Source organism: Buceros rhinoceros, unplaced genomic scaffold (genome assembly GCF_000710305.1).
Source record: "Buceros rhinoceros silvestris isolate BGI_N320 unplaced genomic scaffold, ASM71030v1 scaffold10463, whole genome shotgun sequence".
In the NCBI taxonomy this organism is placed as follows: domain Eukaryota; kingdom Metazoa; phylum Chordata; class Aves; order Bucerotiformes; family Bucerotidae; genus Buceros; species Buceros rhinoceros.
In genome coordinates this window covers 27,811-52,830 of record NW_010404232.1, presented here as the reverse complement: position 1 = coordinate 52,830, position 25,020 = coordinate 27,811, and the positions used below count along the sequence as shown (strand labels likewise).

The 25,020-nt window shown below is 37.9% G+C and overlaps 1 protein-coding gene across 1 annotated transcript in view; it reads right to left on the bottom strand.

The window, feature by feature from the left end:
• CASK (calcium/calmodulin-dependent serine protein kinase (MAGUK family)) overlaps positions 1 to 25,020 on the bottom strand; it is a 54,493-nt gene that overhangs the window by 13,523 nt on the left and 15,950 nt on the right. The window contains 4 exon segments of the mRNA XM_010133322.1: positions 10,993 to 11,114; positions 17,498 to 17,515; positions 22,563 to 22,662; positions 24,151 to 24,234. Of these exon segments, the coding sequence (XP_010131624.1) occupies positions 10,993 to 11,114; positions 17,498 to 17,515; positions 22,563 to 22,662; positions 24,151 to 24,234 (324 nt within the window).

Here is a 25,020-nt window from a genome sequence, read left to right as displayed (position 1 = left end):
GTTATACCACTATCGTGGGGAAAAAAGAGTAGAAAAGTCAAACTAAATCAGTTTCTTCCACATCCAACAATTTCCCCTTGTGCTACACTCAACAGTTTAAGCAGCCTTGAACACTGCCGAAGTTTTCAAAACAAAAGCTTTCTGCTGGCTTTCAGGAGATACTTTAGTTGAGTGCACAATTATTTGTTTTTACCCTTTCTTAAATAAGCAGACAAAACCAGCAACTCCAAATTATTAATATAACAGTAATATGCCTGTTAGGAGACTGCATCAAGCACTGGGTCCTGAGTACGAGCTGTTGAAAATGGCTGATATCCAACATTAACATGTAACGTATTTTTCTAAGAGTCACACAGACATCCTTGTTTATGACTGATGAAATTACAGAAAAGTTAGCATGAAAATATTTTTATTAATTTTTTGTAGCAATTGTTTAAAAGCTCAGTCGCTGAAGCTGCTGACTTTTCTTAAGTTGCTATGTTACTGTGATCCAAAACAACTGGCAGTTTACAGAAACAATTTTTTCTCACCGTCATGGGGCAGTTACTGTCTGAAACTAGGAAGGCAGCAACAGGAAAGTAGGAGGCAAAATGCCTCTAAGAATGTTTATTAAAAAATCAAGGCAATGTTCAGACTAAATAAGTGTGTATTTATTTTCCTGTAGCGCCTTCCTGCTGAGGCACGGTGCTTAAATTTCATCATCTGCTACTTACTGAGATTTGCTTCCAAGGCACCAAACCATTAGCAGGGACTCTGGCAGTATCGAAAAGAAAAACTGCTGTATTTGCAACTAAGGCTTAAAAAGCCTGTGTATCATCCAAGCCACGGGATCCCCTCATTGTTTCTGGAGGTACAAGACAGCCTCAACTAGAGAACAGACGTATTTTTGGTAGCTTCACTAGCACAAGCAGAGCTCCTCTAAAGAATCCTCTTGGATAAACACAGGAAGTGGAAGGCACTAATTCCAGGGTCTAATGAAAACACTACGTAGGCAGCCTACGCTGGAGTACATTTTTACCATGAGTATAATAGATGTTTCCCTAAAGTTCTATCCAACCTTAACAGTAAAAGGCAAGAAACAAACCAACCCCACAATAAATCTGAAAAGAACCCTCAAGCTCTCCAGCTTGAAATGCATTTTTAAATGGTAAATACCTGATTAAAACCCAGGATACTGATTTAAGAAGAAAAGACATACACTTTTTCATTTAACTGGGTTACCATTACTTTAGCCTCTGGCATGCAAAGAAAGAGATATTTTTGAAACGATATACTCTAATTCAAGTTAGTTCATGGAGTTTTTCGCTTACAAGGGGACCAGGCTACATAATTAAAATTGCTTCTCCTAGCCACATATTCCATAAATAACTGATTAAGCCTTAGAATTTCAATGTAAATATTTATTTTGTAATTTGTTGGAAAATGATATCTATGTCAACAAAACTGTTGTTATATAAATTATGCTGAAGGGAACAAATAGCAGTAGTAAAAGCTTGATTTTTGCATGTGAAGTTATTGATGGTCAAAGACAACATTCACATGCGAAAATCCAAACGACGTAAAGAGAAACGAAGTTTGTCAATTCCTGCACAATACTTTTCTAAGCACACTGCAGATGTTCAGCTAGCTGTTACTATCTCCGTGCTCTAAATTACTTTTAAAACGGGAGCTGACTGTGGCTTTCATCATGTAGAGGTATTTTGTCTTTTTATAGATGGGCCACAAATTCTTAGCTATTCATTGTGCTTCTTGAAATGTAGGTGAACACCGTCTTGACCTAAAACTACTTAATCCCTTTTGAACGACGAAACAGCTGTATTTATTACTGACATTTGATGTTAGCAACAGAAAAACTTCCTAATGGAGACAACCAGTATCGTTACCAAACTGTCCCAGTGTCTGTTCTCACATTTCATCCGGAAACAACAATTTGTTGAGGCCACACAATTTCTCTCTGGTAAAATGCATTATAACACTAAATTATTTTGGAGAGTAGTGGCACAAATTACAACACACAAGATAAATGCAAGACTGTTTCCAACCCTATAAATACATACACAGCATTACCCCATGAACTGTTTATCTTGTTTAGGTTCTTATGTCATTTTATATTTCTAATGCATCCTTAGGAGAAATTAAAATTATGTACAAGATTGTTTCAGAAGTACTGTTTCTACATTCACTGTGTATGTAGTCAAAGCAAAAATAAGAACATACAAGCAAGATATGTATCTTCAAAAATGTATGGAGTAATAAGTAAACCTAGAAACAAAGGAAGTACTAGCACCTCTTAGTACTTGCTTTGTATTTTAATTTTTTTCAATATACCAATCAACAATCTTACACAGAATTTTTTTTGACATAAAAAAAGAGTCTGTTTGTAAAGTGATTGTTTTGCAATACTTTTCACTTAAATAGCTATAGCAATAGGTATAGAAGAAGCAGTTTAGAAGAAGGAATGTACAGCTCCATAATTTGTCTCAAAGTATCTGAACGTAGAGGTTTGCTTTATACACATTAAGACGAAAACTTTCTCCTTTGGACATAAAAATCCAACACACTTTTACACAACATTTTAAAAAATGCTTAAGAAAACTCCGAATGAAATGTGTTTGCAAACATCGCAGATCAAACACTACTGACAATTAGCGCCAGGCGTTATGTACTCCTGCGGCACAGACACAGGACCACGTTCAGTTAGCGACTCAGCGTTAATCACAGAATACCACCCTGTTCACAATGCTATTGTCTTTCAGCAGCCCTGCAACATTAAGTCCTTCAGGGACCATACCAGAGGTGCTTTCTTCTGAAACAGAACTAACTGGTTCATTCTCTACTGTCCTTAACGGAAGGCTTTTCTGTGATACCAACAGTCTTCCAGGAGGGCAAAATCTATACGCGCCCTAACGATGGGCTTTCTTTTTGCTGGGATGCTCTATTTTCAAGCAAATAACTCTACCCTCTCACCCCAGTAACCCAACCTCCAACAATTTCACTCAGCAATAAGCATAAACATAACAATTACATATTTCTAATAATATTAAAAATTATAAGATGCCACAGCAATTGTAACCTTTGGAACCACCAGGCTTTTGAATACTTTGCAGCTCAGTCTCACTCCTCAGCAGCAGTTCGTCTGCATTTGCTAAGACAGAAAGTCAAAATTAAGAGCTTGCTCTAGAAATGCTTAACAATCACAACTGATATATTAACAAAGCTTGATATAACACATAAATTGACATTATAGCTAATGAGCAGTATAACATTGCTTCTTAAAATGACAAGTTGTGATTTAAATTTTGCATGCTAGGACAGAATGCTATGAAGAGAACACCCACAGCAAGTAGAGTCACCATCGGTTGACCAGCTTTTGTAGGAGTTGAGACTTTTGGCCTTCTGCCTTCCTTCTAAAAGGAACTCGTTTCTTCTGATATTTAAAAGCAGAGAGCCCAAAGCCTAATCCACAATCAGGCAGGCGAGTCAAAACAACAAACTCTTCTCTTCTGACTAGTTTTTCAGATGTGCAGAAATTCCTTCTTAACCATTTCCCGTAAGAGGAGTCAGAACACTGTCCAAACACAACCCCCATCCAACGTCACACTGGAAAATTTAGATACATCACAACTAGCAGAAATTTAGCCTCACTCTGATTCTGGAACGTAACAGTAAAGAATGTATTGTGAAAGACAAAGGCTTGAATCATAACTTCACAAAATACTTTAACACATTTGTAATATCAAGGACACAAAAAATCACGTTACATCAATAACACAGCCACTTGATCATTTTTTCTGCATCAGATAACTAATCGAAGCTGATCTTAATAAAAAAACAAGGCAAAACACCTTTTAAAAGATGATACCAAGCAGCTGATCAGATAAAAACAAGTGTAAAAGACATTGAGGTGATGGAGTGAGTCTGAAAGAGAGTAACAAAGCTGGTGAAGGGTCTAGAGAACAAGTCTTACGGGGAGCAGATGAGGGAATTGGGGTTGTTTAGCCTGGAGGAGGTTGAGGGGAGACCTTATTGCTCTCTACAACTACCTAAAAGGAGGTCGTAATCAGGTGGGTGTCAGTCTCTTTTCCCAAGTTACAAGTGATTGGACAAGAGGAAATGGCCTCATGTTGCCTCAGGGGGGATTTAAATTGGGTATCAGGAAAAGTATCTTGACTGAAAGGGTTTTAAACCCCTGGAACAGGCTGCCCAGGGAAGTGGTGGAGTCACCATCCCTGGAAGTATTTAAAAGATACTGTGCTTCGTGACAGCGTTTCGCTGTGGATATGGTAGTGCTGGGTCAACGGCTAGACTTGATGATCTTACTCGATGGTCTTAAAGGTCTTTACCAACTTAAACGATTCTATGATTCTATAAGCACCTGGGAAAACTAATCCCTCAACACAGGAAGGGCTATAAAAAAAGCTATGTTACATGTACAACACCTTGATACACCCCACAGAATAACTTTTCATCCTGTCTTGCCCCCTCAGTGCCAGTTTAAATGTAATACGAGGTTAAGCCTAACTTATTCATTCCCAATTCTGTCAGTTGAATTAACACTTCAGGGTTAGACATCCTGATGAGAGGGATGCTAATGACCACGACCCTCACACTGGGGGGATACAGAACTCATATAAAACTTGTTAAATCCACAATGATTATAGAGGGCTGGCAAAGAAAACAGCTTCTCCCCCGCTTTGTGACATTAAGTGTATCTTGCACCAGAAGATGCTAATGTTGGAGTTACAACCATTTTTCCCTATCCATGTAAGTTTTCTCTAATGATATACAGAGAATAAAAATATACTGCAATGAGCTCATTACTGCAAAGAACAATCAACACGAACCAGCCAAGTACTTGAATAACTGGAAGCAGGAGGCAGTGACTTCAAAGATAGAAGCACAGCTTACTGGGCTGTTACTATACTGCCTTTGGGTATTTTAATGTAAACTAAGTGTAGACTGTAACACTATTCTGAAGAAAGCTCCCAGCACCAAGAAAGCAGAAGTGCTGTTCAAGACCTGTGCACTGCATCCCAAGTGCTGTAGCATGTCTTTTATTTTGTCATTTCTCAGAGTGAGTCCCAAGCTCCTTGAGAAATAATAAATCTGAGAATCTGAAGTTTTATAAGGAAGAAAAACCCAAAGAGGTAGCCCTTATGGTTAAAACAGAACTAAAACTAACTTAAACTACTCTCAACATAAAAAGAAGTAAGGAAAATGTAGAAAGTTGTAAAGAGGATCGTTTTTGCATTCCTCAAAACAGTATCAGTGAAGTTAATTAAATGTTCTACAAGTGTCAGGAATAGAATTCTAGTGTTCTTTGATAGATCAGAGCCCAGTAACATAAAAATACACTGTAAGTCAGAGAATTTTTAATTCCATGTACCTAAAAAAAAAAACAATCTACAGTTTTATGCGTTTGGTGCCCACAGACACACAAACATGCACTTGCACAGACACTCGCAATGACACACCACTGACACAGGGAAGATGACATTAGGCCAAGAGGAACGGGCTTAGTAGTACAATTCTCGTTTAAAGCACATATTTTACTAAGCTGAACTTCACTTGATTCATCACATCAGCACTATGCTTATAAACACTGAGAAACGACAGAACATTAAGAAAAAAAACAGGTTAAGTGCAACAAAGCAACTATCACAACGTCATGCAGTCCTGTCCAGAATGCTGCACTGCTGGAGAGGAGCTTATGGAAATTCCTCAAAACTGAATCTTAACCAATATGAAAGGTACTGTTAGCTCTTAGTCTTGTGCTAGCCTGGTGTTTAAGAGACCCAGTCATATATCTGTATTATATAAGATATTATAAAAGCACAGAACAAAAATGGTTTCTGCTCAGAAGTCTAAATAGAAGACAAATTCTTTATATAGTAAGACAGAGAAACAGGAAGAACAAGAAAACAATGAGATGATGCTGACTAGCACAGTGATCCACATATCCCAGGAACACAGAAAATGAAATGCAAATACACGAAGGAAGCTGAAAATGGAAGGTATTTTAGAGGATGATTATGAAATAATCCAGAAAATGTTCTCGAATAGCCTCTGCTTTTAGTGTTCTTTCAGATACGGCCTTCCAGAGACGTTACCTTTCAGAGAAGCAGCGTTCTGCACTGGTGCTGATGATCCAGCCCACCTGCTGAAGGCGTTCTTCAAACAGTTCTCCCTAAGGCTTGGTCATTGCTCCTTCTACACTACTTGGGAAAGGAGTTTCCTTTGCAGCAGGAGAGACAGTCCCTCCCACTCCCTGGGGCTGAGCATGCTGCCTCTGCTGGACCGGGACAAAAGCCAGATTTGATTCCCCAAATAGCAAGGTGCTTTCCTGCCAACATAGTTCTTTTTCTTTCCTTTTTTTTTTAACAAATACTTTCCATCTGCTTTTGCCTTACCATATCAATTAAAGGATAATTAAAAACAGGAAAACAAGGTGTTTTAAAAATGAAAAAGGACTATTTCACATCAGCATTACACTTTCTGAGGGAGTTTAGCAAGACGTACAGCACATAACACACTTTCCGATCTGTCTTTGCAAAGGACACCCATTCATGTTTCAGTAAACATGTTCCACTTACAAGGTTTAACACAATCAGTATTCAAGAGGGTAAGGACCAATGTTGATCCAAAACACTTGAACCACATTATGTGATTCACAGAGAAAGCCGTTCTTATTCAAATCAAAACAGAAAAATTACATGATTAATGAAAATATTTATGCTTCTAAGACACAGCCCCTGGTTTTATTTTCTTTTCTGTATCACATGATAGCTATTCCACCAGTCTATTTGTGATAGAAAAGAAAGGAAGAAGGAAGTTAAAGCATCCTGAAAATAGAAATCAAAATGTCTCGCTTTGCTTTTTCCAAAGTATATAATAGAATTGTTAAATTAATACACTTTGCTCAGAAAAGAGCAAATTAAGGATAAACGTATGAAGAGTTTAAAACATTTTCAAATAGAGAATTATAGTATCAGCCATGGCTGGATTCTGCTGAATAACTGCCACTTTTACAAATTATGTTCAAATTTACTGTGCCAATGTCCAACACTGAGAGAGTAAACAGAATAGCCCAAAATAAACCCAGTAGAAAGCTTCAGCCAACCATGTAAGAGGCTAAACTGAGGTCCCAACAGCGTTCACTCTAGCAAAAGAGAAAATATGTTTCCCTAAAAATCAGGACTTCAGGACCAAATCTGTTTGGATGATTGAGTTCAAAAGGCATGCCAAGGGAACTCTGAAGTGTGCATGGACGCATGTTCTTTTGAAACATTACCATTAGCAGCACGGTAACAGACACCAAAGTGAGAATCCCTTTAAAAATCAGTATACATTAAAAATACGCACTGTGAATATAAATCAAGCGCTAAAGGGAAGAAGTGACACGTATAGCTACTCCAAAATTCATTTTATCTCACTGAGTTAAAGCCGAATGTGGTACAATGTGTTATGCCAGCAAAAGGTCATATAAACTTTCTTAAAAGTTCATAATGCTTCTATTACAGATATATTTGTAGAAATAACACCACTTACCTTACTTATTCCATCTATGAAAATAACGTAACAAACTTCTTAAATTAACAGCCAAAAGTTATCAGCCTAGAGAACTATCTGACTCAGGACAGACAGATACAGACAAAACCGGCAGCACAGAGAGGCCCCAGTCACACAAAAGCTGATATTGTTCTCCTGCGGAGGGAAAATCTCACTTGTAAATCAAACGCCGTCTGCATTCAGCATCACCCACAGCAAGCTCCCTGGAGAGGTGACCAAACTACCTGACGCAACAGGAGAATGATTTCTCTTGTCTGCTTCAATATCGTCAGCTGCACAAAACTGCAGCCTCTGGTTTTACTTTTTAGCAAACCTTGTTTCCTTTGACGTACTGATAGAGATGAAACAAAGTGTGAAAGATCTTCCCAATCAGGCACAGCCTTGAGGCCCAGTATACTTTTCAAAACAAATTATCATTAAAATTAGATCTTTTGTCGTGATACAGAAAATAGCCAAACATCAATGCCTCCAAAATTAGTAACTTTCTCACATTCATTTCTGACTTCATCAGGACTGCTGACACAAGATGGAAATGCCTCTCAGGATCTCATTCATGAATGTCAATTTAAAAAAAAAAAATCTTAATTCAAGCATTTGATAAAGCTTCTACAAATCTGTCAGTATAGAAAGGTGATCAGATAAAAAATTGTTTTACTACTTTAATTTAACTCAGTTTTTCCATAAAGTTATTTATATCCTTTACTTAATTTTATTACATTCTTCGTGATCTAAACTGGATGCCAGACTGAAACAATCTATACATTTTTATAGAGGCATAAACCCATCCAGTTCTAAGTCACAGGAATGTCCTACAGCATTCACCAAAATTTTGATCATCACATTCCTAACAGAACCGAGACAAAAATAAAATCTGTCCAACCCAAAATTACCTGTTTGCTTTACAAGAAAGGCGAATTATTAAACAATAAAAATTTCTGGGTAGCGAATATTTCTAAATGGTTGTTTCTAGAAGGCCCTTTCCTTTACTCTCTCCAGTAAACACAATAAAGCTTTTAATATGAATTATGTAACATCTGTACAGGAAAAACCAAGTCAACACAATGGAGAGATTCTTAGAATTATGAAAAAATCACATAATGAAACTATTCAATAAGCCCACATCAGGGTATGCTGGTGTACTGCAGGATTCGGCTCAGAGTGAATACAAATCACTTTATAAGCAGCTGGCGCTTATTTCTCCCTTATTTTGAACAGTTTTGGCATCCAGTTAAAGCGGAAGAGTCTTCAGATAGCTATCTGAACAGACAGACGACACTGAATCAATTAAAAACAACTGATGGGATGATACACACTTGGCCTTCGATGGCCTTCACAGTGCCTGTCCTCATCACAGCTAAGTTAATGAACTTCTCTTTCGTTATCTCTATTACCTGAAAAAAACCAACACGTGGGTAACTCGCACTGTTGACAAAAAGACTGTTCTTTTTTCTCTTGCTTTCAGAAACAGTTAGTTCAGAAGCAAAAGGAGGTATTTCAGGAGCAGGAGTGACCTATCTCCATGTGCCTAATCTAAAAATAAAGAAAAACTCTTGAGAAAGAGTAGGAACATGAGGACAAATTTAACTATGGAAAAAGGCCAAGGAAGAGCAACAGTAGTTTTAATGCAAAGTGACAGTCACGACTTCACCACAGACTAGAAACTTCCTGCTTGGTGGAACAGAATGCTCTACAGGTGACTTGTTCTGGTGGCCTCATTAACCCCACATACTCTGAAAGGAATGAACAGTTTCCCTGACAGAACCTCATACAAGTGCAACTGATGATTTCTTTCGGAGTTCTGGGAGAAACTGGAATAGCATCAATGCAACACCAGAAATCAATCTCCCACATTCAAGCCATTGCAATGCAAAAGCTACCGTTTCAAATAATACCGTCCGTGACCTGCTTCAGTCTCTCAAATCCACATTGCATTAAAGTGCAATCTTTAAGAATTTTATTTTTTTATTATTCCAATCAAAGTATCTTTGGGAAGATTCTACCACCTCCCTTCCACGTGGCATAATAGAATAAAAATGCTTTTTGATAACATTTCGTCCTCACCAATCCGTTACGATAGCGTGCATTTAAATGTGAACCTTTCTGTCTAAGAGAAAGACCATTCTTTTAAATATAAGAATGGCCAAACGGTATGAGCTCACTGCAGGTTTTTTTCTTGTTTAAAAGCCTACAGCAGACTGTTACAGAAGTAATCAATCATTAGAGAAGTACTATGAACCAGACTGGTACTGTAAAGAACTGAAAAAACTGCTTCTTTTTGACCTTTATTTCTGACTGCAATACCGTGTAGACACAGGAATTAATGACAGCATGAGGTACTTCTGAACTGGTTTTTCAGCGAGGGTCTGGCACTCAGTGTGAGGGATGGAGTGTAAGCCTGTAGTGATGCTGAAGATCCCTGTTTTTTGCAGAGAGTTGAAGTTCAGCAAATAGTTCTGCCTCAAAACAGTACTTACGTTTCCCCAAATTCACACAGTTTTGGAGGAAGTACAACGTATTTGCTCGTTATTCCTGCTTGGTTAAAAAACTATGGGGAAACAGAACAAGGTTTCCGCAGGCGACAAGGTAACAAGAAACTGAAAACAGGAAGTCCTCAAGGCACAGAAAGATCAGTAGCATGCGAGAATTTTTCTCTCAAACACCAGACTACTCGCTTTTCAAAATTATTTTTGCAAAATAGAGCACTTCAGTTTTCTGGAATGAAAAAAAAAAAATCTGTGAACCATCTGATAAGGGAGTTGATCTGTACTTGTAGCCAGTCAGTGAACTATGCTTACAGATAGACGGTGAAGCAATGGGCCCCCATCCTGCTTATGCCTACCAGGAGGCAGTAACCTCTGTCTTCCAGCTTTGTAATTTTTTTACCCTTTCTTGTGGAACTCCCACTGCCATCTCATGGTATAATTGTTCTCAGGAACCTCAGAATAATACAGATTTAAATGACCGAGATTACAACGTACTGTATTCAAGTACAGGACACAAAAAAGCGTATCTTGGTGTTTCACAGAAAAAAAAGTCATACTTCTAAGAATATCCATAGAATGGGTCTAAGTTTATTACATATCTAAAAAAAAAAATCTGTAGGGTTAAAGTTCACATTTAAATTAAAAATAAAATCCAGCCCTTACAAAAAGAAAAAAGCCTATTGTGATAAACTATCTTAAAGAAAAGCTATTAATTCAAACCAAGTCATTAACCACTAACATATCCTAAAATAGTCTGTATGTGTAGTTCTAAATGTCTATTTGTGTAGTGCTAGCTGCTTGTTGCATTCTACACCTAAATAAATTCATTTTGGTATGAAGCAATAAAAGAGAATAAAACAGAAAGAGGATAAAACAAAATACTAGGCAATGAATAACAGATACAGAAACACATTCGAATTGTTTATCACAGAAAACTTACATCTAGTAGCGTGTGAAGATGCTGATCCTGGAAAACACTGTGAAGAAAATCTAAGTCTTTTTCACTGCAGTCTGTAAGTGCATGAATCTCTTCCAGGCTGTCCAGCACCTGTGAGACTGCTCCTACGGGGCAATAAACAGGAAAAACAAGAAAGAATAAAAATCAATAAAGCAAAGACTCATGGTAAACTGAACTTTGGAAAGTGGAACTTTCACTTCCTCTGGTACAAATGGAACAGGAACTTTCAAAAGCCGGAGTTTTTACAGGAAAACTCATTGAATAAACTTCATGTGTATCAACGGTACCCACGTATAGTGTAACTACACATAAGAAATGGACTAAATGAAGAGAGGTTAAAACCCGTTTTTGTTAACCTTAGCTTTGTTGTATTTAACCTCATTTCCAGTAATGTCTTATGAAGTTTCTTTCATTATCTGTCCAACTGCCTGTCCTCACCATTCTCACCCCAACCTTCTCTTTTTCACTTTTTCAACTACTGACCCATTCCAAATCGGAAAAAATTTGGAAGAACCAATGCTCTCACAAATTCTTTTAAAATCAGCACCTGGATAGAGGAGGGAAGAGCGAGAAAGACCTGCCTGCTGTTTCCTCCAGGGGAGAAAAGGCAGCTGTAACATGAGCTCCAGTTTTTGTTCTGTTTGTTCTGCTTGCCTGGTTATCTCAGACCTGCTTGTGGCACTTGCTGCATTTTGACCACTGGATTGTTTTGGGTCACAGGAAGATGACATGGTGTAAGGGACAAAAGAGAAGTGAGGGATATGGGGACAAAAAGGAGAGACAGGAGGCATTACAGAAGTCCACGAGGAGAGTTGAATTCACAGCAGGGGAAGATGGAGAAACAGAACACAAATCCATAGTAAAGCAGCCCATATCAGTTTCTTGTGGAACAACTTGTTTTAGAAGTCAGATATCAGTGTTGGCTGTCACTTGAGGGCATTACTGGAATGCTAACTTCGGCATATCTAAACTTCCACAGCCCATGTCTTCAGTTTTTCCACAGTGATATAAGCATCTGGAAATACAGTAGCGTACCCAATGGCAGCCTGCAAAAATGCTGGTATCTGACAGTGAACTGCTGAATGCTTCTTCGTAAATAAATTCTTAATTCTGGATACAGAATTCTACACATTCTGTATTTCACCGATTTCTCCTTAATATGTTCATTCTGTTTACTTATTCATTTGCCAGTGACCTTTTGTGAAGATAGGTATCTAAAAACTTGCTGTATTTCTTGAAATTCCATCCTCCAACACATGAGCAAATCTTAGCAGTCTTCCTTAACTTAAACTCTTTTGCTATCTATTGCTTTTTCAGAATGTAATAAAAACAAAACCCACAACCCCTCTTAACCAACAAGGAAAAGTTAAATTCACTTATTTCTCTGAAAACCTTGAGAAAATAGAATAAACAGAACAACATACCCAAAACCTACTACACAAGACGTGAGGCCTCATGGCTTAGAAGGACAAGTACGTTATAAGTCTCGAAACACTTGCATCACGTTTAGTACAAAGTGTAACCTAGGATCCTCCTCGCAGTTCTTTGCACGCCAGTGTTAAGAACCACAGTATTCCTCTCTCTCACAACTCATGGAGCAGGAGCAGTACGACTCCTTAGTCCTCTCCCATTAAATGCGTCTGACTACTTAATTCCAACTGATGTATTAATTTATGTCCTTAAAAAAAAGTGTGGTTGGTCAGCAAATAAAACTAACGGTTTGCCTTAGGGTTACTGTGCATGGGGCCAGGTGCTCTGCAGAAGAGACCTGCTCTGTCTTTGATAATGAATAAGCACACTGAGCTGGAAGGAGCTATCCATGTTCCTCTGCTTGCACCACAGCTTCCACACCGGGAGACACAGCAGGAAACTTGAGAAAATACAGAGACTGGGAATCTGCTGGCAGGAGCATGGGAAGATCACGGCTAAGCCTCAAAGGCAAGGAAGAAAAACATTAGCTAGAGACCCAAAATGGGCCATTTTCAGCTTGTCGGTTAAAGGTTTATGAACTTAGAGATCTTCAAGCCTGAAGGAAAGTGCTTGACTTTCTGCAGTTGGCAGAAGGAAATGTCAGAATTCTCTTTCTTTCCTTTTATTGTCATGCTCAGAGTTTAAATGGATTTTTTTTTCCTAGCAAAACTTCACTTGGAGTCCAAAACCCTTTCTGTCTATTTGAAGTGTGTAAGGAAAACTCAAGAGAAGGTTCATTTCACAAGTCTGGATATCTTAAGAATCTCTAACATTGCTCAATGTTGCTCATAACCACTAAAACTTGAGCCAGGATCAGAACCAATGAAGCGTTCAAAGTTGTCTGCAGCACGGTATTACTGTTAAACAGTGAATGCACCACATTATTTATCTGACAGTATTATTTACTTTAGGAATTTTATTTTGTGGAATACTTTGAGGTCTTTCAAATAAAAATAACAGTTACTATTTTTTAGTATTTGCGTCTCAACAATCTTCTTAAAATCTAGGAATTCCAAAACATTCAGCTTTTCTTCTCCTGTCCATTGGTCGTGTTGAGCAGATGGCTGTAAAAGAAACGTTCCAAGGATATCCTTCATGAATTTCATGAGAAGTTCTGAAAGTGATTTTGTTAATCCCTCAAAATCACAGTTCTACCTTATGGGGTTTTTTTATCTACAATCTTGTGCTGTATCTACTGCCACGTCTTCCAAACATTTACAAATAACATGCACCTGCATGAGGAAAATGGCCCAGTAGCAATATACTAACAGCACGTTATTGCATAAAAAAATGATAGAACAATTCTATAGGAATTTTTGGTGAACACCTAAACTCTATCTGTTGACGACATCTGGTTAAAAGCCAGAGTTAACAGAAGAGTTTTAAATCCAGATAAATGATACTTCATAAAACAAAATTAACAAATCTTTATAGCACACCTGTCCCTAAAAAGAGTGATTTTCTAGTATATTTAAGCTAAATTTCTAGCCTTTGCAGAAAGCATAAAAGCACTCTATATTTATAATTAAAGCTTGTAGCCTCTAGAAATAGGATTTAATCTCTTTTAATCTCTTTGCTCATTGGCGCGATCCCAAGCACGGATACAGGCTGAGCGATGAGCAGATTGAGAGCAGCCCCGTGGAGAAGGACTTGGGGGTGTTGGTGGATGAAAAGCTGCCTATGAGGCAGCAATGTGCACTCACAGCCATGAAAGCCAACCGCATCCTGGGCTGCATCAAGAGAAGCGTGCCCAGCAGGTTGAGGGAAGTGATTTGCCCCCTCTACTCTGCTCTGGTGAGAACCACCTGGAGCACTGCGCTCAGCTCTGGGACCCCAGCATAAGAAGGACACGGGTCTGCTCGAGCAGGTCCAGAGGAGGGCCATGAAGATGATCAGGGGGATGGAGCACCTTTCCCTGTGGGGAAGGGGAAGGGAAGGCTCCAGGGAGAACTTATAGCAGTCTTCCAGTACCTAAACAGGCCCTACAAAACTGGAGACGGACTTTTTACACGGGCATGCAGGACAAGGGGTAACGGCTTTAAACTGAAAGCAGGTAGATTTAGACTAGATATAATGAAGTTGTTCTTCACTGTGAGCGTGGCGAGGCACTGGAGCAGGTTGCCCAGAGAGGCTGTGGATGCCCCATCCCTGGAAGTGTCAAAAGCCAAGCATGGGGCTCAGAGAAACCTGGTCTAGTGGAAAGTGTCCCTGTCCATGGCAGGGACAGGAACAGGAGTGGAACTAGATCATCTTTAAGGTCCCTTCCAAACCAAACCAGCCTATGATTCATCACTGCAAATGCGCCAATTGCAAACGCTCTCAGAAAAGACAGTAAAGGAAGGACTTAAGTGAGTTGTTATACAGTCATGCAGTCTAAAAGCTCAAATTTCTCATGGTCTGTAGCAGTTACAGACAGAATCTATAAACATTAGAATGATGCATAAGTATTAGGAAGCGAGGAAAAAAAAAGGAAGTTGACTAATTTGACTGGCTTTGTTTGTTTGATTTTTTTAGACAACCTAAAGAAAACTTTCTTAGAAAATGCTGACTACCACAAACCTTACAAGTAGCCCCAGCCACTTAGGTGAGATCAATCTCACCCTGCACCTTAAGTTACAATAAAAATATATACATGATTGCACAGAAAAGGTTGTAATTCTAGAGATACAAGTAGAAGCCTCTCCTCCACAGTAACAAAATCTACACCAAACACGGTTCTGTGAGTACCACGGGCTATGGTAACTGTGGATCCTACTGTAATTGCACGTATATTCGCAGTGTTCCCAGTGCTATTCTGCGCCATGCACACAACCTTGTCTGCCTTGTATTCCTGTAAGACTTCGTAAGACAGGATGGTTGCAACTATTCACAGTTCACTGACAACTGTGAAAAGTTGAAAGCTATGGGTTCTCAGTATATTAACAAAAAAAAAAAAGCTAGAATGCTTATGCATTCTCATGCGGTCTTCTGCAGTCTGTATTAGCAAATGAAAAGTTATTATAGTTAGTGGAAGTTTAGACACTTGGCTAAATTTACAAATAAGTCCCTACATGCACACAGTTCTGTGAATGCTACTAGGAAGCAACTGAGTCAGTAATAATATATACCCACTGCCCCCCAATACTTTATATACATGTAATTCATATACGTATCATTATCATGTAATATATATATCATACCATATATCATTATATATAAAAATCAGGAAGAGAACTAGAAAGATGGAGGTTTATGAAGACTAGAGGGACACTGCAGAAAGAAGGTAGCTGGTGTGATGGAAGGGAATTAAATACTAAATTAAAGAAGATTACTAAATTCAGAAGAATACTAAATTAAAGAAGATCAGAACACCTATAAAGGTATATATATCTATAAAGGCATATAAGGGATAGAAAGACAGGGAGAAAGAGGAAGACCAAACAAATGAGGAAAAAAAAAAAAGAAAGAAAGAAAGCGAAAACAACAGATAAAATGTTCCTAAACAGAAGCAGGAATCCAGAGGAGGGCATTATATATGGAAATACAAAAAAAGGAGGAGGTGAGGGAGCAGTGGGTGGAGGGAAAGGGAAGGGGGCAGGGAGAAACTGAAGCTTGATTTTAAAGACAGCCTTCATTTTATTTTGCACACACAGGGGCACCGTGTCCGTGCATGCCTCTGGCTTGCTCTGGTCTCCTCCATACTTGGGACCGTTACACAAAGTTTGCCAATTCCTGTCCTCAGCTGTGTCTCACTGTAAAACTAGCCACAAAGATGACAGAAGGCAGGCCACTGTGCTGGGAGAGAAATACGTAGTGAGAAAGTCTTGTTTTTCAGACCAGACGTGCATCTTCCAGGTAGCCCTACATAAATAAATATTTTAACAAATGAAGGTACTTCACTATTACTTCTTTAGATACTTCCTTCCTCATTGCAAAAATACATGGAAACCCTCTTCTGTCCAGAACGAGGACAGCACACTTTATCAGTCAGGAAGTTTACTGAGGAAAGACTCTACGCACAAACAAACGCATAAACTTAATACCGCTGCAAAAAATTCTGTAATTATCCACTGAGTTCTCACTCTTGTATTACTGGGCAGGCATTCGGAGACCAGGAAATGAGAGGACAAGGAAGAACATGTGCCCCCCCCAACTTACAAGATCAAAAGAATGAACCAAGTAATAACAGCTCAGAAATGGAGATACAGACGTAAGTTTTGCTGTCCTGACCTAAGATGGAAGAACTGTTAGGCTACAAATCATAGAATGCTGCAGGAAAAAAAACCCCACCACTTTTTACAGCTTGTATTTTGAAATACTTTATTTGTTGGCTTTGGAATTGTTGTGGTTTGTATCAACAGTTCTAGAATTTCACACCTTCACTGTCAAGCGTAGTCTGCAGATTTTAGAAGCGCTTTTTGCTTTCAGTCTCTCACAAAGTGTGCAGCTAATTTGCAGCATAACCTTCTCTCTACCTGTCAATAATACTCCTTAATTAAGGAGATACGTATTGGATAGTTACTTAAATCAAATGTATGCATATATACAATGCATATGCATACATCATGTATCATATCAACAGAATGATCAAGGAAGCTCATGCAAGGGTATAGCAAGAAAATAATATATGACTAATATTACACTATGTCTTTAGTGTTAGGAGAAAAAAAGCCCATTAGTCCATGAAAACACTGAATTTTTGTTTCAAAATTAATACCAAACCATTTTATCCTTTATTAATTTAATAAAAATTAAATTTTCATTTTTGTTGCAAATATTGAGAACAAAAAACTGGGAAATTTTAATACTGCCTCTAAACTAGCATCTTCAGAATTCGCTGGAAACCATATTACTTCTTGTTAATTATACTTTCAAAGTTGTAGACAGATCTAGTTAAAAATATACAGGCCATTTTTCTTGATCAGGCAGTATTAAAACTGAAAATAGCAAAGAAAAGAGAAGAAAGCTGATTTTTACACATGCAAAGACACACCATAGCTGAATGATATGCCTTAAAGGAAAACAAAGGGATACCTACTTTCTGCTGCTAGAAGTCCTAGTAGGAAGGCAGCGTTTGGACAAACAACAAACAGTATGAAGATTTCAGAACAAGCGATTTATAAAGCTGCAACCTAGCACACTACTTCAGCCACAAAATAGTACGAACAAAGTGACAAGACCCCCCCGCTCCCCCCTCCATTTTTCTAACACGGTTTCTCTGTGTGAAGCAAATGGGTTTTGCGGACTGGGATGGGAGGAAACCAAACACGTGGCATCGGGAAGGCAGCGCGTGTATGCAGTGTTAGTTATCTGTAATACCAGACTTTTCCCAGCATTGGTTAAACTGTTTTTAAAAATTCACGGACAAAAAAATGATTTCAAGAAAGAATACAACAAGAGGTAAACTGACAAACTAATTTAACATACTGCAAACAAAGCGTAACATATTAATTAATATATTCACTAACTGGAATTTAGCAATATTGTATCAAAATAATTTTTCCCAAAAGTTTCAGTGAGGACCATTATGAGAACGATTTAGAAATATAACAACTTTATTAGTGATTTTAATTGTTTTTGTATTTAAACATACCAGAACAAAGACTAAATAGCTGAAAAATCATAAAACATAATAATGGAGTATTGGAAACACTCATGATCTCAAACTGATAGTCAGTTATACCTGTAATACTAGAAAAGGAATTAATAACTGTAAATTACAAGGTGAATGTAATTTTTTCCCCAAGCTCTCATTTCCCTTTGCAAATATTTATAAAATCAGTAGTAACTTCTGCATAACAATAACATTTCTTTTTTCTTTCTCATGTCAGTTAGATACGGGCTTACATTGCCCATATTTCATGGAGTCTCAATTCCATAAACTACTAACCACTCACTAACTCACAAGCTAAGATAGTCCATATATGTTGGAAACAATGACTTTACAGCTTGGCCATACATTTCCTGTTTTATCTCACTCTGAAAGACTATCAGATTTATCTTTTTTCCCCATTATTATTGCTTTCAAATTTGAAAATCAAGATCTCATACTGTCAAAAATTCCTCATTTGATATGACAATATAGATTCTAATGAGATAAAAAAGAATGAAGATTTCGATTTATATACAGCAATCCCGAGGCAAAATATCAAACCACATTTGTAAAGATGCCTTGCCTTTGTGCCTTGCAGTTTGAGTAACCAAGGCAGAAATACTGATGTAGACCTAACGTGCCTGTTTTCTGTGCAGTGCAAAAGCATTGCTTCTCCGTTCCTCACCGCGCAGCACGAGCACAGAACTCAGAAGATTCAGGAAGCACTGCAACAGCGCTATTTGTTAGCCCAGGCTACGTAAGCACATTTGGAGAGCTGGTCTGGTATAAAATACTCGCTGTACTTTCTCTGTGGTTAAACTGAAACACAGCATTAAAAAACGTCTTACAGGAATCCAGAACTGTTTGCTACCCTGAAACCTGTCAGTCACATTTCAGAATATGAGCACTGTAAACCAAACAATTCAGGCAGGCATTATCGAGGGATGGTTTGTTTGAATCTAAAAATCAGTTTTGCAGTTTTCCAAGGACTATGGACTATCCACTGGCTTAATTCCAGTACTAATTCAGTAGTTCTGAAAATGTGGCTACAAATACGTTTTTAGAATGACAAAGTTATAAAAATTCTCTTCAATTTATGGACTTTTCTAACTGTTGCCCTAATAACTTACACATCCAGAATCTACTTAAAACTCCAAAGTAAACTCAATAGTCTTTCTGAATTCAGCTTCCCAAGTCAAAGTGTCAAACAGCTTTTCCTTGGGCTGCTGCAGAATGAGGGAGATGAAGAAGCAAAAGGAGGAAAAACGAAAAGCTTTACACTAGTAGTTTTCGTTCTGTAGCCAGAGAACTGTTATCAAAACACTTGACAAATTATTCTTCCATACTCTGTTAGGGGTCAAATGGTCAGCAGAGGAAATCCCCCGTCCTGATCTACTGTGTGATCAGAGGACAGCATGGCCAGGGAGAGCAGGGGCGAGGGTGGGAGCTGGATGGGGAAGGGCAGCAGAGGGCAAACGGGATGTGCGTGTCCCTGGCACCTCACTGATTTCATGGCCCACTGCAAATACTCTCTGATGGGCCAATTTTTCTCATGCACCAGATTTAGCCTTGAGGGCTGCTGATTGCTATCTTCTGATTTATGTTTGTTTTGGCATATTCAAAACATTCACTGCCTTGGGAAACCACCATTTTACAATGTTTTGAAGACAGGTGACCTGAAAGTCAAATGTTTTACATCCTAGCAAAAAACATTTGCCAGATGCTTGTAATTTGAGCTTTTTAGTAGCTTTACTGAAGAAGTTACTGGACACAGCCTATCAGCAATAAAGCAATATTTTAGTTTAAAAATATTTACCTTATTTTCCAAAACATTTTAAAAGGCTTTATCATACTCAGAACTCAGCAAGACTGACTTCTGCCATGTTACCAACAGAATGATAGTGGAACTAAGTCCTTCAGAAGACAGTTGCTGATGAAAGAAGAAATAGGTCACCCAGAACAAGCTGTGGGAACCAATTATTACTGTATGAGTGAAAGGAATGTGCGTGCAGAAAAATACTGGTTGACTTTAAATTAAATTTATCTGTGTTCATTCCCATCTAATTTAGCTACACAATTTGCTGAGCTTCATTAGAAACCCCTCTAACAGGAGTAACATTCCTGATTCTGCACTCGAGCAAGTCGTCTGACTTGCTACCTATAGCGCCTTCATATCCCAGGCTGTTACTCTGGTAGTATAGGAAGATGCTCAAAGGTTCCAGCAATCCCAGGTTCACTGAACTCTGAGGAAGACAACCTCTAGATTAATCTGGAAAAAAGAATTGAAATTTTCTGTTTCTGTGTTTAGAAAGACCTGGAGTAACTTTCGTGTAACCTAGTAAGCATTTATATTTCTGCATCTTCAGCTCAGTAGGAGTTTCACATTTGCCCATTTCTGACAAATCATTAAAATTTAATGATAAGCTTCATGAAACTTTATAGGAGGATTAAACAGGCAGCAACATTTAAAATATTAAAAGCTTTTCATTAGAGCTTATGACCTGAAATAACATAATGAGATGTTAGGAAGGAAACTTAAATAACCTTTAGATATTCAAGTTTCTACTGCAATTCAAGAGTTTTATGCCTAATTTCTATAAACTAGTTCAGTTCAATTCAGAATCATCACAAGAGACTATCTTTACAAACTAGAAATATTTGAAAACTTTATTAGTGTACTTCTGAAGAGGAAACAAATTAGATTTACCTATCTAGCAATTTCAGTAGCTGAAAGTTGCCGTACCTTTTCTTGCAAGCTTCAGTGTTCATCCTGCAGTAGTAAATATTTTATCAGCTAACGTAGTCGGCCAGGGAGACATCATGAAACAACCCACTTAGCAGAGTTTCATGATCACCGTGATCTCCCATCAGTCAGATCAACGATGTTATTTTAGAGAATAAATATGCTTTCCTGAGAAATTCAAGCTACAGTTTCAGTTCTCTGAGAGATAAACACAAGATAATGACGGATCCAGCACAGATTTGATGCAGAATTTACATGTGTACTGGATTAATGTATTCTGTAAGCAGAAAAAATAGAACATGTACCTTTGCTGTACACTAATATCTGCAATTACATCGCTCTGTGAGGAAGACACATGTCCTGTTGACGTGAGACTGAAACTGGAAAAAGGAACTGCAGTTTTTAGATCAGGAAAAATGCCACGGCCAACCATGCTGCTGGTCTATTCATTTTATTGAAATAGGGGAAGTAGTTGGAGACAAAAATTAAAGAGCTGCAAGTAATTCTGGGTGAAGTAAAACCATCTTATTCTGTCTTTAGAAGAACACATGGATCCTCACTTATAAGCACATCAAGTATTCGAGAACTGGCTGCCTGAAGTTAAGCCATTGGGCTGTTAGTACCCATCTGCAATAAACGCCCTGAGATTCCCATTTGCTTCCATGGAAATTATGAGCAGTGTACATCTCTAAGGATGAAGCGGACTTTCAGTTTAAGTACCCAGACTTGAATTCCAAGAAGTGAAGTTTAAGAATTAAAAAAAAAAAAAACAAAACCAAAAACCCCAGCCCTCCAATTCCTACATTAACAACATTGAAATAATGTATAAAAGTTACTTGCTCATACAGAAGAGCAGAAAAGGAACACTGAACATATGCAGTCAGTAAGTAATTTTCTCACCTATAAAGATATTAGGAAAGAGAATTATCACACAGCAGTTCAGCACGTGATTAAGTTCCTGACCAGTAAAGTCAGTGTAGAGCTAAAATATTCCGCCAGTGCTATTGAGTTGTTTAGAAAAATAAAAGAGAGAATCCTATTGGCCTTAGATTTTTCTTACAAGTTCATTTAACTTGATCCCACATCCTAATTTTAGATCAGATAGACCAACCCAGACTTTAGCACTGCAAATGTTGTGAGTAGTAGTACGTCAAAATTAAGCTACATCACTATGACGTGGCTGTGTTCGTATACGGACTGTCAGCTTATTTAAACTCCCGAATATAGCCAAGGACAAAAAGACTGCTTGGAGTGCGATCACTGTCCTGCCCAAGGGCTAGCTACAGCCTCATACCACACACACACGTCCCCCTTTGAAGTACGTTGCAGTTTCTTGAAGTACTTTCTGAAGATTTGGGGGTCTTGGTTACAGTACCAGAAATACTGGCCAGCATGTTTTAAAGAGGAGACTTAATGACACTGTTCTCTAAAACAGGAGGTCACAAAACTCTGCTACAGAACAGTTTCTTCTTATAAATAAATATTTGTAAGGTATGAGAATCTTGCTGTCGGCCTAAGAATTCAAGACAAAATTTCAATAAGCTTTTACACTCAAGTAATATGAAGAGGATATGAGGTTATAGCACTATTTATTTTTTAATTAAATGTACATAAAACAAATGAAAAAATCATTCAGAATTTCTGTAGAAACTTACAGCTGTGCAGAGATATTCTCTAAATTCTCTCCATTATGACTTAAAATTATTTATGCTTTCACATTTAAATGTTAACTTCATATGGCACTAAATATACTTTCTGTTAAAATACCTGAGGAGGTGGGATCTTCAGAGAAGTCTGGCAGCTCTTCAGGGGGGTCACCATAAAACGAGTTGAATTTGTGGCTTGACACAGCTGCTAGTACTGCTCCCTGAATAGAAGTACCACAAAGTTTAAATTACACAAAGATGGATAATGAAATATTTCCAGACACCTTGGATCGCTCAAGCTCCTGAGGTCTCTTGTATGTTGACCTTGTGCGTGAAGAGTAAATAAATTGCATAGTCTTCAGCTCTGCTCCACTGTTACCAGTGACCATATCTAACACAAGAGCTGGTCATACACCACTCTAATACAGAGTAAATACATCCTGTGTGAGGAGACCCACGAGAACAATCTGCTACGGGAAAGCATTTAAAAGAGTTACTGTGAGGCATGAATTCCCATAGTACAATGCAAACAAAATAACTAATTTATTTCTCTTGCCCTCTTAGACGGGGTGGTTCAGCTTTTATACTTTTTAAGTTTAAAAAAATTGCTCTTTAAGGTAACATGATGTTGTTAAGGAATTGTCAGAATCTGATATTTGACATCCGTCTCAGACTCCTCGAGTAAGCGTTCCTTGGGAAGTTACAAAGCCACAACAATGGTTATCTGTTCTGACATATATTTACTTGTTCAAATAAATTACACTTTAACCATTCAGGCTTTAATGTTTTACAGTTGTGGCAGAAGGCAAGAATGATTTCAGGAAGCATACTGTAGAACAGTGCTTTGGATAAAATGGTAGAAAACAAACAGCACGGGCCTAATTATAGTGGGGTCTTCAGGAATAAATACGGAAAAGATCTGAAATTGTGTCTAGACCAGGAAAACAGGTCATATTCTAAAATGTAACATTTTAATGAAAGCATTACCTACCACCTAAGAGAAGAGCATTACCTACCGCCATTATAAACCACCTAGAGAAGGTGGTGTTTATCACGTATCGCAGCAACTGTCGCATCTTAATCACTGGGGTTTTTTTGCAGCTACATTAAACTTTTGCAAAGCAGCAATTCGTTGTATATAGCTGATTCTGTGTTTTATTATAAATTACAAAAAAACCTCATGAATTGTAATGCTGCATGTTTCTGTTTAAATTTTCTCAAGTTTTTCAGTGAATTTAAAAATGTTTCTCTTAAACCTTCCAAGGTAGGAACTGAAGGGAAGCCACGATGTTTTGGGCTAAAACGTTAACATTCTTTTCAATACGGTGGAGAAATAATCCTGTGTAGAGTTGGACATCTTTGTTCTTCTTGAAAAAAGACATTAAAACATTACTATGTTCCTTTTATTATAAACGTAATGCCATTGTACTTTTCTCTCCAATAATTCACATTGCACAGAATTACTGAATTCATTTAAAATGAAGATCTCATACACCCCACAGCTGATACCAGACAATCGGCACTTGAAATTCAGTTTGAAAAATATGCACTATAAGAATTGCAATAAACAACTATGAAGCCTGTTTCAACTTTTCATTTTACTGTCAACTTCAGAGCATAGATTTCTCTTAACACTTCAAAAATGAATAAAGCATCGTACAAAATTCAAGTTATGTAATTATATTGCTTTAACACTACATTCATTTTACCTTTAGTTTTCGTCTTGCATTGAATTTTCTCAATTGTTCTACTGTTTCTGGAAGATGAATCTTGTATGCATAGCGATCTCTCTCCTTAAAAAACCCCAGAAAAAACGTAACAAAAGAGAGATTAAAAACAAGCTCTCAATACTCTCTCGACATTAAGAAACTAGACAAGAAATGTACCAGATAATAAGTATCCTAAGAAGAATAAGCATTTGTTGCAACTTACGGAAGACTTCAAGAGACTGAAAGGGACTAAAATATTTTGAAAGAATTCTTAACTTGGGCCAGGGATATAATCTTTTTGTAATTTTGTTTCCCACGTTGTAGTAAGAGCCCAGCCTTTTGTTTTAGCATTGTGGTGTTAGTCTGTGGCTAGCATTAAACACTGAAGCTGGCAAGCACGAAGTAGTTCTGCTTTTCGGGATTCATAAATATTTGCAAAGTAACATGTTCAAGCACTCTTTTAAGGGGTGCTTGATACTTCAGGTAAACTTAGGAGATGAGGTATGTGTCCAACAGAGCAGGAAGTGCCAGCTGGTGACACCAAGTGCTCGCTTACAGAAATAATTCTCCATTTTAGATGCAGATGAAAAATTTGCAGATGAAAAATGAACAGCGGATAGCAGGGGCAGAACTTGCAGCAGCTGACTACTTCCTTACCCTGCCCCAGATCACCACAGATGTGACACATACTTATCAATTTAATGTAAATGTTCATCACGTGCTTCTCCTGAGTCAGAGTGAAATCACTGGCAGAAATAATTCACTCTCTCTGTGGCACTAAAGTTGTCTCTGTCTCATGCTGTATCTGACTGCTATCTATAAATGGTTTAGAAGAAAATTCTGAGTCAGCAGGGAAGGCTGTTTACCAAA